The sequence below is a fragment of the Schistocerca piceifrons genome, chromosome 2, assembly GCF_021461385.2.
Source record: "Schistocerca piceifrons isolate TAMUIC-IGC-003096 chromosome 2, iqSchPice1.1, whole genome shotgun sequence".
NCBI classification, from domain to species: domain Eukaryota; kingdom Metazoa; phylum Arthropoda; class Insecta; order Orthoptera; family Acrididae; genus Schistocerca; species Schistocerca piceifrons.
Window position 1 is genome coordinate 674,962,557 of NC_060139.1, and position 18,064 is coordinate 674,980,620.

The 18,064-nt window shown below is 38.7% G+C and overlaps 1 protein-coding gene across 1 annotated transcript in view; it reads right to left on the reverse strand.

Moving 5' to 3' along the window:
- The window catches only part of LOC124776795 (pancreatic triacylglycerol lipase-like), a 161,505-nt gene that overhangs the window by 15,660 nt on the left and 127,781 nt on the right, over nucleotides 1–18,064 (reverse strand). The window contains exons 9-10 of the mRNA XM_047251935.1: nucleotides 10,824–10,922; nucleotides 4,684–4,822 (exon numbers count right to left, since the gene is read on the reverse strand). Coding sequence (XP_047107891.1) covers nucleotides 4,684–4,822; nucleotides 10,824–10,922 — 238 coding nt within the window. The remainder of the gene's footprint in view (nucleotides 1–4,683; nucleotides 4,823–10,823; nucleotides 10,923–18,064) is intronic.

An 18,064-nucleotide genomic window follows, 5' to 3' on the forward strand; every position in this document is an offset into this window, starting at 1 on the left:
ATCCATCACTTCCTATTCCAGTCCTGTCACAGGTTTATCCTACCCTATCAGGGACAGGGCCACCTGTGAAGGCAGCCATGTCATTTACCAACTATGCTGTAATCGTTGCACAGCTTTTTATATTGGTATGACTACCAACCAGCTGCCCACCAGGATGAACGGCCACCGCCAAACTGTGGCCAAGAGCAAAGTAGACCATTCTGTGGCCCAACATGCAGCTGAACACCACACTTTATTTCAATGGCTGTTTTACTACCTGAGCCATCTGGGTCCTTCACTCCACTGCCAGCCTTTCAGAACTGCACATATTGGAGTTACCCTTACAACACATTCCATAGTATTCAAGTTTTTAAAGCAAAACGTGGTGTTCAACACAGTCTACGGCCATACTTAAACCACAGAAGGTTACCTCTGCATATGCATTGTCCTCAGATGTTGATAAAATGTGTGTACCTAGGAGTTCTATAGCTTGCGTACATAACCATTCCTTCCTAAAATCAAACTGTGTGGTATTTAACATGTTTATACATGATTTTTTTCACTAATGGGATTAATGAAATTGGCCTGTAGTTTGCAGATTCAGGTTTTCTTCCTTTCGTAAAGGCCAGAGTCACACTGGATAATTTCAGGGAACTAGGAAAAGCACCCTTGGTGAGACAAGTTTATGGAGCATGTTAATGTAGTACAACGTAAATATATTACTTCTTTCAGTACGTTATTTGACATATCAAAAATATCTGCACTATATGAATTTTTCAAGTCTTTGACAATTTCAAGAATTTCCTCTTGATTACCTCTGCAAAGTTGCTTAATGAAGGTCCAACCTAATCATAATTTAGATTTGTGTTGTTCACTCAACTCAGGTTCTGTTGTTGATAGATAGGTAGGGTAAAGTGTTTTGGAGAGTCCTTGTCCTAGGGTTCCACTTATGTACCCAACAGGAGGAATGTCTTACTGTTGCTAACCTACAGCAGTACATGGTCAAAATAAGAATATTATACACTTCCTTGGGTTTGAGTAAATGGAGCAAATCAGTTTATTCTTTTTGCATTTGATGTAGTCTACAGTTGGCCTTAAGGGGGGGAGAGGGAAGTTTTTTTTATATTTTTTGTACCAAAATTGAGCCATGGGTTCCAAGATTGCTGTGAACAGCAAATGGTGACATTTTTATGATATATTCCTGAGATCCTGATCTTGAGCAACCATGAAAAATTTCGTGGTACCTTTATCTGTTTCGGAGATACAGAGGTTTGAAGTTTGCTGTAGAGTGTCTCCATTACATCAGAAGGGTTCTGGGAACACCATATTGTACTGAAGCACATGCAAATTTTTTGAGCATTTAAAATCCAGTCTGAGGTGTAAAATCAGTTTTGTGTTATTTCAATTTCACCCAAGTAATCTAGCAAAATTTTACTGACCCATAAAGTTCTTTTCATATATGAGACGTGCCCTGGGCGGGGAAGAAAACGAACCAGCAGAAAAATGCTCTGATAAGGGCACAAAAAAGTTTAAAAGTGACAAAAGTGGGGTACCAGCTGCCTCATTCTGCCATGTTCAGCACTTTTAAAAATTTTCCCAAATATTTTGGCTTGTGAAGATATTCACACTTTTTTGTGCTGAGAGAGGATACACTAGCAGTAGGAAAAGTAATAAAAACTGGACAACAGCAGATGGTGGTGGTGGTGGTGGTGGTGTAGAAGGAGCAAAAAAAGACAATGGCAGTGTGAGAGAAAGAGAGGAACACAGTGGCAGTGGAACACAGTTGGCAGTGACAGAACAGTGCTGGGAGAAAGTGAAGGAGACAGTGCCAGCGGAAGAGGAATAAAGGAAAGGAGAAAGTGGAAGTGAGCAAGAGCCATTGATAATGAGACAGTTTATTTATTTATTTATTGTCCTCTGAATCAATACTGTACATGACATGCACATGGTGATGCACAAACATACATTTGATGTTTTACGATAATGACAATGAGAATGAGAAAGAGAGAGAGTGTATCAGCAAGAAGAGAGAGTAGTTGTGGGAAGAGATGAATGTGTGAGTAGCAGTATGAGAGAGCAAAAGGGAGACAGTGAGAGTGAAAAGAGAGTAGTAGTAGTAGTAGCAGTAGTAGTAGGACAGAATGGATGATACTGTGGCTGTGAGAAATAAGGTAGTGACAGAGAGACACAAAGAGATACTGCCAACAAGTTGGGCTGAATGAGTCTAAATCTGCATGGCTACTCCTCAAATTACACTTAAGTGGCTAGTAGAGGGTTCATCAAACCACCTTCACACTAATTCTCTATTATTTCACTCTCAAACGGCACATGGCAGAAATGAGCCCCTATATCTTTCCGAGCAAGTGAGTGAGAGTGGGCAAGTGGGAGTGGATGGGTATGAGCCACTTACAGTGAGGGACTAGTTTGTGTGAGTGAGTCACAGTTAGGGGAGATTGTGAGAGTAAGAGGTGAATTGCATGTTAAAAAGAGCACAAATGTGTGTGCATGCCAAAAGCACTGAAAAAAATTTTAAGCTTGCTGAGGAAGGTAGAATAAGGCAATTGGTACATCACTTTTCAGTTAGTCTTAATCAGGAGAACATTTTCCTTTTTTGTGATCTGATATGAGTATTTTTATGATGGTTAAGATCTGACTGAATATTTGTGCAACTTTTTTTGAAAATACTAATTCCTTACAGGTAACTACATAATCTACAAGAAGTCAAATGTCATTATAATATTGTCTGTCAGACTGTAAACAAACAACATGAGCAGCCAAAGTCCCAACATGCTTACCAGGAACACTCCTGAAGTTATTTCTGTATTTGTTGATAAGTCCCATTCAAGACAACGTACACATCCTCTGTACCAAGATATCCTTAACTCAGTCACAAATTTAGTTTGTTATCACATATAACTGTAATTTTGTTAATAATCATTGGTATGGCACCGACTCAAATGCCTTTTAGAAGTCAAGATAGAATTAATCTATCCAACTACCTTGACCCATGGCCTTCAGTTTGTCATGTGAGAAAAGTGCATGATCTCCTTTTCACAATCCATAATGGCTGGCATGGAGGAAGGCATTCTGTTCAAGATACATAATTATGTTTAAGTTCAGAGTATGTTCCAGGATTGTACAACTGATGGATGTCAAAGATACTGAACATCAGCTTTGTTGATCACTTCTGCTACCATTCTTATTCACCTTCATTAACTTTAGTGATTCTGAGTGCCACAACACTAATATTTTTATCCCTCACCTTTGCAGTGGTGGGAGAATTGAACTGGGGCAGTACTCCTGAATGGTCCTTTATAAAATAACATTTGAATGTTGTATTTCCTGTGGAAATCATGAGTGTCTGGATACTAAATTTGGCACTGCTGACAGCCTTTGCATACAACCAGGTTTCCTTGGATGTTGTGAGTGGTCTTTTGATCAGATTCTGCTACAGTAGTCTTTGAAAGCTTCACGCATTGTTCTTTTGACAGCCACCATTTCTGTACAGAGCCTGTTTCGTACAAATTTTTTCACTATTTTATTGGTAAGAATTAAAAAAAAACAACATTTGATTAATAGGAAAATACGATACTGCTTTGATATAAATATGAACATTGTACACAGTGTGCATTTTGGTAAATTTGAGTAGAAAAATTATTTTCAGAGTTAGAACTGGCTTTATTTTGTATGAATGTGTATTATGAAGCACATACTGTCATGGTTCTATTTATTTGCACAAGGTACTCCTTATGAACTTTGTGCGGCAATGAGAACTGTAGTGCTGTGCTTTAAGTCATTGCATCAACTAAACGTTTAAGAAGAGGGGAGATGTGAAGTTTACTAGTAACACACATATTGACCAAACTCTTGCATTAAATATTAATAAGGGTTTCTCCTATCACAAACTGTCTCATCAGACCCAGTGGCCCATCACCCAGAGACGACTGTGGGTAAAATATATATATGAATATGTGTGTTTTTCTCAGTCATATGAAGGACTTTGATGGTTGAATCTAACAGGCTACCATTTAATGTGTCTGACTGCTGTTCAGTACCAGCTATGTGAAGAATAGTAATCTATCCTAGTGTTTGTATTGTTATTCCATATTGAATTTTCCATTGATATGAATAAGAATGATATATTTCAGCCAGTAGCATCTGTCTCGTGTACACCTAGTGTGCCATGCCAATCTTGATTTGATAAGTTTAAATCAAGTTACTCTCACTAGTGATAAGTATTTTTTACAACGTGGCAAAAAATAACTAGTTTTAATTCATATGAGAGTGAAAAATATTATTCTTGATACAATAGTAAAAAATCTTCATATATTAGGTAACATAAGCATTTGATTCTCACCTTGGAAGGGGAGGAGATCTGGGTGAAGGATGCTGACATAAAACTCAATAGAAGACGCATAGACAGAATCTGAATGAGAGAATTGTTTACTCAGTTTTCCTCAGTATAGTTAATTTAAAACAGCACTTTGAAAGCACAAAAGAAAATGCTAAAATTTCTTTTTCCTTTTCCAGGAATGTACAGTTTCCACTAGTATAACGAAAGAAGTCTCTCTTTGTCCAGTGCTCTTTACAGCAGACTAAAGCTATACACCATATAGTTATCATAAGACAAAATGTATGCAAGAGTTTAACTCCTGACCCATAATATTACAAATTATTAAAGTGCACCTGTCACGTTTTATTTACCTTTCACTCAATGAATTCCACTTACGACCCCAGAAGGAACAGTTATGAAAACGTATACTGTCTGTGAAGAGCTTATATGATCGTCCATGGCTACAGATTGCTTTCTGCAACTGAGTTGTCACATCACTGGCTGCAGATACTGTAAAAAACATAATAGTACATAGTGGATATTATAAGTTTCAGTAATATATAGTAAGAAAGCAGTGATCCTTCATAAACTTTGAAATAATATCGTTCATAAGGATTAGACTAATAAGCTCTTCGGTTTTCTTTGAGGATACAAGCTTGAGTACCATTCTTCTTGCACTTCACATTGCTTCCATTGTTATAAGATTAATATTGTCCCCAACAATCTGCAAGGCTTTGTAGTACCTGAAGAAAGAATCCTGTGACCCTTTCCAGTAGTGTCACTTGCTTCAAAAACTCAATTGCAGCTAATTTCGAAAACACATCTACCACTCCTAAATGATGCATTGCTACCTGTGACTTGAAGCTGGTGCACAGAGCAATATTAGTGAATGATATTTATTTTTGAGAATGGTATTCTGCATGATAGATTAAATCTCATCAGAAATTATGGTAACAATTCCATTTTGTATGCCCTTACTTAAGAACTTGACCAATCTCCCAGGTTTAGGCACACAATATCATCATTAATATCATTTAATATGAGATCAAACTAGGCCATTAATTTTACCTACCTTAAAAAGTTTCCATTACCTGGATTTCCTAACATTTCATGGTTAACTTTTAATGGAAGATTGCTTTTGGGAAGGAAACACTATGAAATGTAAGCATAACAAAACTGATCTCCATCTGTTTTCTTCCTGATCAATTTGACCTTGAGTTGCCTGATCCATTGATTTTGAGTTTTTAATTCTCTGTGAAAGCTCTTTCCACTTGAACATTTCAATAATACTGTTGTGGGAGAGTTCATGGTTAGCAAGAATTTCTGACAGGCTTTGCCAGTCTCTTAACCATTTCTTGTGAGAGAGCCAGTACTCAAACTGAACAACTTACAAAAAAAGCAATAGACAGCATATACAAGCCTCATTAACTTAACTTTTTCAACATTCAAAAGATGACAGAAGCAATGAGGAACAGTAAAACAGCTCATGATCTCACTAAACACAGGAAATTTTAATTTTTTTCCATTAATGTCTTTCACACCTTCCTTAATTGCTCTTACCCTAAAATCATCATGTATAATATCCTAACAGAGTCCCAGATCTCCAAGATCAATGACAACCTTAAGGCCGTTACCTTCCTTAGACGATTTTCTTTCTTCTTGGTGATGTTAAGCTGGTCTGGTTTCTTCCACAATAACATTATCACAAGCTATTTCAGCCAGCAGAACAGTTTACTCAGCCACTAGTCCTTGCTTGCAGGGAACATACAACTCTTCAGCATTATCAACGGATGAAGCTTTAGTAAGATGACATTCTTCCACATCACACTGTACATTCACAGGAATACTGTCAGTTCAGTTCAGAAGTTTATTTAATGGATCCTTTTGCCACACCTGCTCTTTTAGCATGTCACCCTTACATTTTGGCATCTGACAAGACTTGTATAAAACACATCACTGGCTCCCATAGTACCATACATTGACACAAAGGCAGTGGCCGACTGGAAGAGCAATGGAAATCTGTATTGTTCTCAGTTCATGTGGAAGAAGACTAATGTGATATTCATCAAAGGTGGTTTAAAGAAATTAGAACTAGTAATGAAGGTGCTCTTGACATCAGGATTAATACAGCTTATTAAAAAAATCTAAATTTGAAGATTTTTTTTAGCAGACTGTTAAGTAAGGATAAATTCTGACAGATCATGGGGAAGCCCTCTCAATCTCTGGACCTCCTACAACCATTTCTTGCAGTAGCCTTAAACCGGCCATGCTTTCACACTATGGCATCCTTGTGTGTCACAATTATGCACATTCATAATGAATATTCTTAACCCAGGAAAGAGTGCTCAGAATGATACATGGTTATAGTTTACAAACTTCACAGAAGCCATTGTGTAAGCATCTCTGAATCCTCTATCTGCCATCCATGTGTATATGCTCCCTATGGGATTTTTGGTTACTAATATTGATTCATTTGAAAGTAATACACACACCCATTCAATGAACACTAGATGGGAATGGTTCAATTTGGGTTTAGACAACATTGCATTAGCCATATACAGAAAAATGTGCACTATTCTGTGGGTTTCATTTTCAATATGCTGCTAACAGCACAAAAAAAGTGATAAACACCAGGTAGTTAAAAGACATCCCTATAACACATCGTTTTCATTATATATGGAAGTGCCATGAGCAAAGGGACTGAACCAATGGGGTCACATGCTCTTCTTGGACAAAAGCAGATTCAGCCTGAGTAGTCATTCTGGACAGACCCTCACAGGTGAGGGTGGGAACATGTAATGAACCAGGAAGATTGAACCAGGAACATCACTGAATATGATCATTTTAGTGGTCCAAGTGGTATGGTGTTGGTAGGTATAATGTTGCATGGATAAACTGACCAAATGTATAAACTTGGTACACTCATGAGTCATTGTTATTGTGACACTAATCCTTCACCACTTGCATCTTTTCAGGGTTGCATTGAGCCCTGAATTTACTTTTATGGATGGCATTGTGCAGCCACATCAAACAGTGCAGGTGGAACAGCTCTCAGAATGAGAGAATTACGGTGAATGGATTGGCCTGCCATTTCCCCAATTTGAATCCCATTGAGCACATGTAGGATGCACCGGGGAGATGTATTGCAGCATATCCACATACACTAATGACCATCCACTAGCTGTCAACTGCACTGGTGGAGGAACAGGACACTGTGACAAGAAGTACCTACCTACTTTGTGATCAGCAAGGGAGCATGTTTCAGACCATGTATTGCCATCTGTGGTAGACACACACCTCGTTAAGAAACATGTCCTGCCTTTTGCAGTGTCCAGGGGACCATCTTAAATTACAGTGACTTCTATGTAATTATTGTCTTCAAATAAAAGTGCCATTTCTATCAGTTATCTTCTCTACTATACTGTAGCAGTTCTTTCTATGTATAGTCCAAGTATCATCAAGCTTCACATGGAAGTTACTTTCATCCTTAAGATGTGCACACTAGTGTATTTATTGTAAATCTTGTTTGTGGTTTTTCTTATAGTCTGCTTTTTGTTTTAAAATTTCTCATCAGTTTTCTGTTAGTTATGCACACACTCATTCCATGATCAAGTATTTTTGGATCATATGATCCCTTAAAATCTGTGGAATTAAAGTAAACTGAACAATGGAATAGGGTAGAAATACTGCACCAATGAGAGCTGAGCTTGTAGAGGTTATCAGCATTTTGCACATTGAGATATAGGGGAGAGGGTGGATAACACAGATGATGTGAGAGTATTAAAGATTACCTTATACAGACACGTATACTTATAAATCAAACTAAATTGGTAAAAGTATGAAGTTAGTGCTCTTCATCTAAGCAAGTATCCTTTCTTAACATCAATCCTTACCTTGCTAATAGGCATACACTGAGGTGACAAAAGTCATGGGATAGCAATATGTTCATATACAGATGACATGAGGCATAGAAAGGCAGTGCATTTGCAAAGCTATCATTTGTACTCAGGTGATACACATGGTTATGGTTGTGAGATGTACGACGAATGTATCCATTAAGACACTGCAATGAAATATGGCATTAATGGGCTATGGCAGCAGAGAACCAATGCTAACAGCACAACATTGCCTGCAGTGCCCCTCTTGGGCCTGTGACAATATCAGTTGTATCACTGCTGACTGGAAAACCGTGGTGTGATCAAATGGCTCCAAATTTCAGCTTGAATAGCTGTGTTAGGTTCCATGTGTGGTGTGGACCCCATGAAGTCATGGACCAGAGTTGTCAACAAGGCACTGTGCAACCTGCTGGTGGCACCATAATGGTACGAGCTGTGATTACATGGAAGGGAATTGGTCCTCTGGTCCAACTGAACTGATCATTGAATTGAAATGGTTGTGTTCAGCTACACGGAGACCATTTGGAATTCTGTTCCCAAATAACATTGGAATTTTTGTGGATGAAAATGTGCTATGGCACCGGGCCACAATTGTTCGCAATTGCTTTGAAGAACATTCAGGATAATTTAAGTGAATGATTTGGCCACTGAGATCGCCCAACATGAATCCCATCGAACATTAATGGGACATAATCAAGAGGTCAGTTCATGCACAAAATCCTGCAATGGCAACACTTTCACAATTATGGATGACTGTAAAGGCAGCATGGCTCAATGTTTCTGGAGGGGACTTCAAAAACCTGTTGAGTTGCTGAACTACACCACACAAAGGAGGTCCCACACAATATTAGGATGTATCCTATGACTTGTCACCTCTGTGTAGAAAAGCCAATGTCCATATGAAACACACAGATCATTAAAATTACCTCCAGTTTGATGTGTGTGAAATCTTATGGGACTTAACCTCCAGTTTGATAGCTGCCTTCTTTCACATCAAAGGTTCTCTTCTGTACAATGGATTCAGCTGTGCAAGGCACATCTAGAGTGATTAGCAATCACTTTCTTATTTCGCTGAAGGCCTTGCCAAGGCCATCACATCCTGAAAACCTATTCCAAAACAGATTTCCCTTGACATATTTACAGCACTTGTAGCACACCTACTAACCATCTGCTAAGGTGCATGGCTCATACTACCCATTACCACCCCAGACAGATAAAACAATCCACATTTTCTGCCAGTGGTTTTTGAGGATGCCCTGAAACAAGTATCTTAACCAAAATTCTCACCAACTCTTTCCCCATTTTTCCAACACACTAAATATTGTATCCAGCCCTATGCTATTCCAAAACATTGCCACAGGGTAATATCTGTGTTAAAGATACAGGTGCAAACGTGTGTTTGGTGCATACACTTTTTGAACACAAAGTTGGGTCAAAACATAATTTCTTCTGTATCATAAAAAATTTAGTAAGGAGCATAATTATAGCAGCAGAATTAGTACAGATCATAGCCTGAACTGTCCTTTACATAACACTACTCTTCAACTTATTCACCAGGCATTTGTACACATTTGCACCATCACTGAACCCAGGCATCAAAATCGGTTTGGAAAACTGGAAAACTTAGCATTCTGCTTCTTGACCCAAGATTTAAAAAACCCAGGTTTTCGCTGTTTATTTTGAACTCTAATGTGCCTGTCTCCATGATCACTTCATCAACATGCCCTCGATTAGCAGCCATGACATGTTGGCCAACAATGCACAATTTATCCCCATTGTTTGTTTCTCCACTACTAAACTACGAGTACATCATCCAACACTGCTCACTGATGATGCCCATTACAGTGCCCTTGTACACTCTCTCCATGCATCAAGGTTTCAAATCATGGAACAAGAATGAAAACCTTCAATTTCTCCAAACTGGTTTTGATGCATGATGCATGATGGAGCAAATGTGTAAAAAAAACTGTGGTGGCTATTTGAATGATTCCATTGTGTAGATGACAATTCAGGCTGCAATCTGTATTAATTTGACTGTTATACATTCATTATTAAATTTTTCATGACACAGGAGGCATTACTTTCTGATCCACCTTCTTATTATTTCAGTCCTGAAACTGTTATATGTCATCCCATCAGATATAGGGTTACATCTGAAACTATTCATGTCACATACCAACTACAATGCAACTCCTGCATAGCATTTAAGATGGGTGCAACCACTAGCCAACTGTCCACCCATACAAATGGCCTCTATCAAGCTGTGGCCTTTTGTAAGATTGACCAAGTGGTTAAGCACGCTGCTGTGCCCAGTGTAACAAACTTAAGCGGTTGGTTTACAACCTCTTCAACATCAGCTTCTCTGAAAACTTTCCTTGCTGTTCCTCACTCCTTAATCCCTACCATTTCTTTCCCCTTGGCTCTTCCTCATTCTTCTCAACTGACCTACCCAATGCAACAACTCATCCCAACCTGGACACCTCACTCAGGCATTGTAGTGGGGTGCCGAGTAGTGGGGAATGGTCACTTGCACACACATTCACAAATGCTCACTCACAATGAGATGGTGTAATTCTATAGGCAAGAAGAAAAATTATTATTTTATTTACACTTACACAGAAAAGACAGGATTCCAGGAAATTTGTATCCAACAGCTTCCCCATTTACACATCCAGGCTGACACATCCCTCCATTTGGATAAAAATCAATGTGTCCTGCAGAACCAATACAATAATACATTACTACAGCATCAGTTTCTGTGTAGCAGGAAAGCAACCAGCACCACAAACTTTACAAGGATATAATATTAACGCATGGTAATTCAGAAATAAGAACTCTATCCTCTTTGTTCTTCGCACTATCTCCCTCTTGGCACAATATCACTTTTTAATAGACTTCTGATTATTGCTGATATCTTTGCTCCCTCAATATTTGTATCAGTTGTTTGCTTCCAACTCTCTATCATACCACATCATTTTCTAACTTGCAACACATCTGTTGGCTTCCTAAACTTCCCATCCACCTTCTTTTTCTGTGGTTCTTGACTTTTCACAATTTAATTGACACAAGTTATTAAAGTTCAGCAATTTCATTTGTAACCACCATCCTTAGGGTATCACTATGGCAGTTGCATTTAACTTTATTGTGCTTCAATTACTCATTTAAGGGTACAAGAGTTTGCTGATCTTCAACAATTATGAAATACATAGGTCGCTACTCACTGTAAAGTTAACAATTACTTGCAGACAGGCACAATGAAAAGACTGTTACATAAGCTGAGCTTTCAGCGAAAGCTTTGTTCTGGATAGAAAAGCAAACACACACACACACACACACACACACACACACACACGACTGAGTGGCTGAAGATTGTGGTCAGAGGGGCGTGAGGTGTGCCTGCTTGTGACAGACAGACAGACACGGTGAGTAGCAATTTGCCACTCTTTGCTGATGACACTGTAGTGTACGGGAAAGAGTTGTCATTGAGTGATGTACAAGGATACAGAATGGGTTACACAATACTTTTATTTGGTGTGATTAATGGCAGCTTACTATCGTCATCATTGTTGTCATCGTTGTCTTAATTCTTAATTGCAAATAAATAGTTTGCACAGTAATAATAATAAAAATCAGACTTTGTTAAAAAAAAAAAAAAAAAAAAAAAAAAAAAAAAAAAAAAAAAAAAAAAAAAAAAGACTGCAGATTCAACTTAAGAATGTTGAAATGTGAAATGTGAATATAGTGGCACACTTATGGCACATGATTGTTGCATCACCAAACGGTACTTCTAACTAATTTAAATTCCTGAAAAATGTACTAAAGATTTCATTATTACATGTGTACAGGGATATGCATTCAACTACTAAAATAAGGCATAAATGACAAAGATATTATTATTTTGCAATAAAAGTCATCACACAATGAGTAATACAATCTTCTAGTAGTGAGGCTCTATCAGTTATCATATTTTTAGCAGAATAAAATCAAGATTTTCACACATAATTAAGACATTGTAATAAAATTCATACTTTGAGGTATAATTTTATCACTAATATAACAAACACAACAATTTGTTATTCAATCAGTCTCTATCTAGATTGGCAGATTTTTTCCAGTACACTAAGTTTTACATCTCCAACCATTCTGTTCCTTTCATTCCTTACCTAATTCTTTTTCATTTGAGTCAGCTTGGATTTAGCTATTCTCTCTTTGCCAGAGTATAGGTCTCCACTGAGTGGTTCAGAATGGGAACATAGTAGACACTGAAGAGGGCTGATTTTGCCTTGTGTGAGATCTGGTTGTCCCACAGGAGGCACCTTACTTACTGAAACTGGGCAGTTCTATGTGTATAGTTTATAACTTCACTTCAACTTAAGTTTTTAAAATCTGTCATACTGCCCAAATATGAGAAATGTTGCAGATTCTCCTAGGGTCTTCTATTAAGCTGTAACTCATGCTGTCCTTGTCTGCTTCTCATAACAGGTAGAGCCTTTGATTCACTGACAGACTCCTCAAAGCGACTGTTCTACATATTAATTCTTCTTGGTCTTCATTTGTATCTCCCCATGTCATATCATCATCATCATCAGTGAACCCCCCCCCCCCCCCTGCTTTTAATTCAAGTCCATACTGCTCCTTTATCACATTACTAGCATCAGTGGAGACAAGGCATGGCACTCCCCTGCTGCACTTTGATCTCAGACCATTTGCTCACTCCATTTCCTACTCAAAACACAACTGACATCATCCATAGAGCATCTTCACTTTCTTGGTCAGTGCCTTAGATATATTCAATATGATAAAATCTTACTTAATGAACATATATCAAGAAGTAGAAATTCTAGATGATGAGAATAATAAATACTACTCTCAGGCACGGGGAAGATTCTAAACAGAATGCTTCAGGGAAGTGTTCTAAGGCCACTGCTGTCCCTGGTGTGTGCAATCTCATGCGTGTGTATAACCACCTTTACCAAATCCAACAGAAATCCTTGCTATTTTCAGATGACACAAATGTTTTAATTAAGGGGATGGATCTAGAATAATAATAAAAATAAAAAACCACCATGAGCTTTAAAATCAATCAACCAAACAATATTGAGTTAGTGCTAAAAATCAAGGAGAACAAATCTGAGCAAGTACCTTGAGTAAAATTTGTGGGTCTCCACTTCTATGATACGGGAATATGGACACAGCACATAAATAGCATATGCAGTAAATTAAATTTAGGCTGCTATGCACTATGGAGTTAGTTAAAATTTTTAGTATTGAAGTACTCAAAATGTTTTACTGTGTGCACTTAGTAACAAGTAATTTTAAGAAAAATGAAACAAGAAACTGTTGGAGAAACTGAGTAAATTCAACACAGGACAAGTCATTATGAGAAAAATATTCAGTTGCCTTCCAAGCAATATAAGCCAAATAAAGGACATTAATGCCTTTAAACACACAGTCACAAAAATACTGGAAGAAATCCATTTTATTCCTTAAATGAATTTACTGATGACTGTAAGCAAAATCCAAAAATATGATGCAGGAGAAAGTAAGAAATCAGAAGTAACCATTATTCAGCTTAATGGGTGAAAACTATAACAGCAAAAGTGACATTTTTTGCAAAACTGAATTAAGTGTACTTTAGGCAATGAATGAAAGGATAACTGTTAATGGCAGAAAGATCTAACAGTCCACTGTTAACATCTGCCATCAAAAGCAAAAAACTTTGACTTAATGCCATTACTACACTTTATTCCTCCAGTGTAACAACTTCTATAAGAGTTTAACACCAATTCTGGACTCACTTAAAAATCAACTATAATGCAACATAGTTCACACTTTCCACAGCACATTGCACACCAAATGATTGACAGAGTTTTTGTTGTGCCTATCTGCATCTCTGCTATATGGTGAGTAGCAAATTTTCTTTTCATTATGTTATAAGATAAATTGCCACTCACCGTAAAGGTGACACATCGAGTTGCAGATGGGCACGACCAAAGACCATTTACACATTGAGAAGTCAGAGTCTTCTTCAGGAAGGAGGGGGGTAAAATGCCTAACCACCCAGCACTTCCTATTCCAGTCCTGTCACAGACTTATTCTTCCCCACCTGATACTGGACCACCTGTGAAAGCAGCCATATTATGTACGATCTCTGCTGCAATCATTTTTTTTATATTGGTATGACTACCAACGAGCTGCCCAATAGGATGAATGGCCACTGCCACACTGGGGGGTAAGAGCAAAGTGGATCACCCTGTGTCACAATATGCAGCTGAATCTAACCTGCTCGATTCTAATGTCTGCTTCAGAACCCAGGCCATTCAGATCCTCCCATCCACACCCAGCTGGACTGTGCAGATGAGAGTTATCCTACACACCCACTGGCCGTTTCCCCATCTCTGCTCCTCATCTTTTCCACTTTGCATCCTCCCCTCCCCCCTTCCTCACCTGCAGCCTCCTGACTCTGCACCTAACAGCTTTGTCTCGCCACCTAGTCCTTGCATGCTATGCTCCACCAGGCAGTGCTGACTCCCCCTTCCCAGCCTCATTCCAGATTTCTGCTTCTGCTCAACATGGTACAGTTCCATTCTAGTTCAAGTGACAGGATGTAGCAGTCATGTGTGCATGAGGTGTGCTTGCTTGAGTGAATGTGTTTGTTTCTTTTCTGAAGAAGGCTTTGGCTGAAAGTTCAATGTGTGAGTCTTTTTGTCTGCAGCTCAGCATGTCATCCATACTGTGAGTAGTCATCTATCCTTGTCACAATATTAGTGATGCAAGTGATATTCTGCAAAGATATTTTGAAGCCATACTGGTAAAAGTGAAGTAATGTTCTTGATTCAAAGATCAGATCAGTTTTACTCCTGTATACTGTTGTTCTTTGAGGAGAGGTTCAATTATCCTTCAAAACCTCTTTTTTGTGATGTCCCCCAGAAATTTTAATCCATGCAAAAGCAATGTTATGCCTCTGGAATTTTGGATAGTTTTCTATTACCTTTCTTTGAATAATAGTATAATTACACCTTTGGTCCAATTGTGCATTTTTCTCCTCAGCTAGTACTTGTTTTACAATTAGTTTTTGTTGCATGTATTCTTGGGTCAGTATTTTTCTGTGTTCATTCCTAGAGTCCTCCAGTTTTTGTTTCTCTTTGTCAAATAGTTTGTTTGTTTCTTTCTTTCTTTGGTTTCTTAAATGTATTTCATCCTTTACCCTTTTGTTCCACTATGGTGCTTGTTGCTCTCTCACTCTGGTGCTTATCTTTCCACAGATGTTTCTAGCTTCTCCAACAAAGGCATCCTGAAACTCTTTCCATTCTTCTTCACCACTTCTTGTTGCACTAGTACATAATTTATCCCTTATTGTACATAGCCGTTTTCTAAATGCAGACAAACATGTAAGCTAATGCAGATGAAGAGGAAAAATAATACTGTGATACTGAAATATAGTGTTAGTGAAGTGCTGCTTCATGCAGTCATGACCATTAAATATCTAGCCCTAAGGTTGCAAAACCATATAAATGGAATGAGCTTGTATAGTCAGTACTAGAGAAGGTTAATGATTGTCTTTGGTTTATTGGGAGAATACTGGGAAAGTTCATCTATAAAAGAGACTACATACAGAACATTAGTGTGACCCGTACTTGAGTACCAGGTAGGATTAAAGGAACACATTAAAGCATTTCAGGGACATAGTACTAGATTTGTTTCTAGGAGGTTTGAACAATACACATATTATGGAGATACTTCGTGGTTGCAAGGGAATCCCTGGAGGAAAGGGACTCCACTGCCCATGTCATCTCTTAATTTGTCCTCAGTCAGCTCCATTAATGTTACAAGAAAAGCATGATCAGATGGTGTTGGTGGCTGCTGCTGCTGCTGCTGCTGCTGCTCCTGCTCCTCCTCCTCCTCCTCCTCCTCCTCCTCCTCCTCCTCCAATTTTTGAAGCATTTCTTCTTTAAAGATGTTTGAGCCTTTTTTGTAGGAAATATTCTGATCAACTGTTTTTTGTTTCCTATATGAATGTACTCTTAGCTGTAGTGTTCTCTTGTTTGCAGCTTTCTTTCTCATTGTTGACCCTGTTCATATGGCTTCTAATGTCCACAGTATTTTTATCTAGTCTTTTATGTTTATATCTACCCTGTATGTACATGACAACACCATTACTGAAGTTTAGGGTCTCATGAATTTTTGACATTAGGACTTGACATTTTACATTTGAGTAGCTAGATGAGAAGTAGATGGTTCCACTAAAAGTGAGTAGACAGTTTATTTTAACATTTTTGCTATACCTTGTAATGCTTCTCATTATAGAAAAAATATTCAATGTCATTTAGAGCCATCATTTTTGAAGATTAATCCTCCAAAAGACCTTTCAGCTAGTTGACTGTTTTTCCATGGATTATTTTGGAAATATTTCCCACTTTATGAGAAAAATAGCTGTTACATTTCCACAAGTAGTTATCATGCCCAATCTGGAAAATCCTATTACAACTAGGGTATGACAGGTGCCCTGGTGACTGCCTACGAACAACTACATTGCTTGAACAGCTATCCACCTTGTCAGTGACAAGCACATGTTGAGGTTGAGGTTTTTTTCTGGTGTATCTTCTTGGTATGGGACGTTAAGTCATGATATCTGCTCTCCAAGAATACAGTGATGCAACAATGGTTGCTGAAGCATGCCACGTGTTTACTATACTAGGACACTGACGAAGCAGCCCAACCTTCACCTCATGAACCTGTGATATGCTGAACTCTTACTCAATCACGACTATCCCAGTGTTACTCCACAGATGAATGTCTGAATCAGACTTTTCCAAAACCAAGATGAATTCCAAATGTACGCCAGCGGAAGTGGCCATGCGGTTCTAGGCGCTGCAGTCTGGAACCGCGAGACCGCTACAGTCACAGGTTCAAATCCTGCCTCGGGCATGGATGTGTGTAATGCCCTTAGGTTAGTTAGGTTTAACTAGTTCTAAGTTCTAGGGGCTAATGACCTCAGAAGTTGAGTCTCATAGTGCTCAGAGCCATTTGAACCATTTCCAAATGTACAAACATCAAAAAAGTTTTGTATCACCTCAGTTCCGAGAGTTCCAGAACCTGTAGAGAAAATTGGAATATGGCTCAACATAAACATCATTTCTGCCCTTTTTATTGCTCATAAAAACCACACATTGCATGTTGTACCATCATAAAGTGAGATCTTCAGAGGTGGTGGTCCAGATTGCTGTACACACCAGTACCTCTAATACCCAGTAGCAACTCCTCTTGCATTGATGCATGCCTGTATTCGTCATGACATACTATCCCCAAGTTCATTAAAGCACTGTTGGTCCAGATTGTCCCACTCCTCAATGGCGATTCAGCATAGATCCCTCAAAGTGGATGGTGGGTCATGTTGTCCACAAACACCCTTTTCAATCTATCCCAGGCATTTTCAATAGGGTCCATGTCTGGAGAACATGCTGGCCACTCTTCTTGAGTGATGTTATCCTGAAGGAAGCCATTCACAAGATGTGCATGATGGGGGCACAAATTGTCGTCCATCAAGACGAATGCTTCACCAATATGCTGCCATGACCACCAGCAGTGTACATCTGCCCCACATAATGCCACCCCAAAACAGCAGGGAACCTCCACCTTGGTGCAATTGCTGGACAGTGTGCCTAGGGTTTTCAGACTGACCGGGTTGCCTCCAAACAAGTCTCCGATGGTTGTCTGGTTGAAGGCATATGCGACACTCATCGGTAAAGATGATGTGATGCCAATCCTGAGCGATCCATTTGGCATGTTGCTGGCCCCATCTGTACCACACTGCATGGTGTTGGGACTGCAAAGATGGACCTCGCCATGGACATTG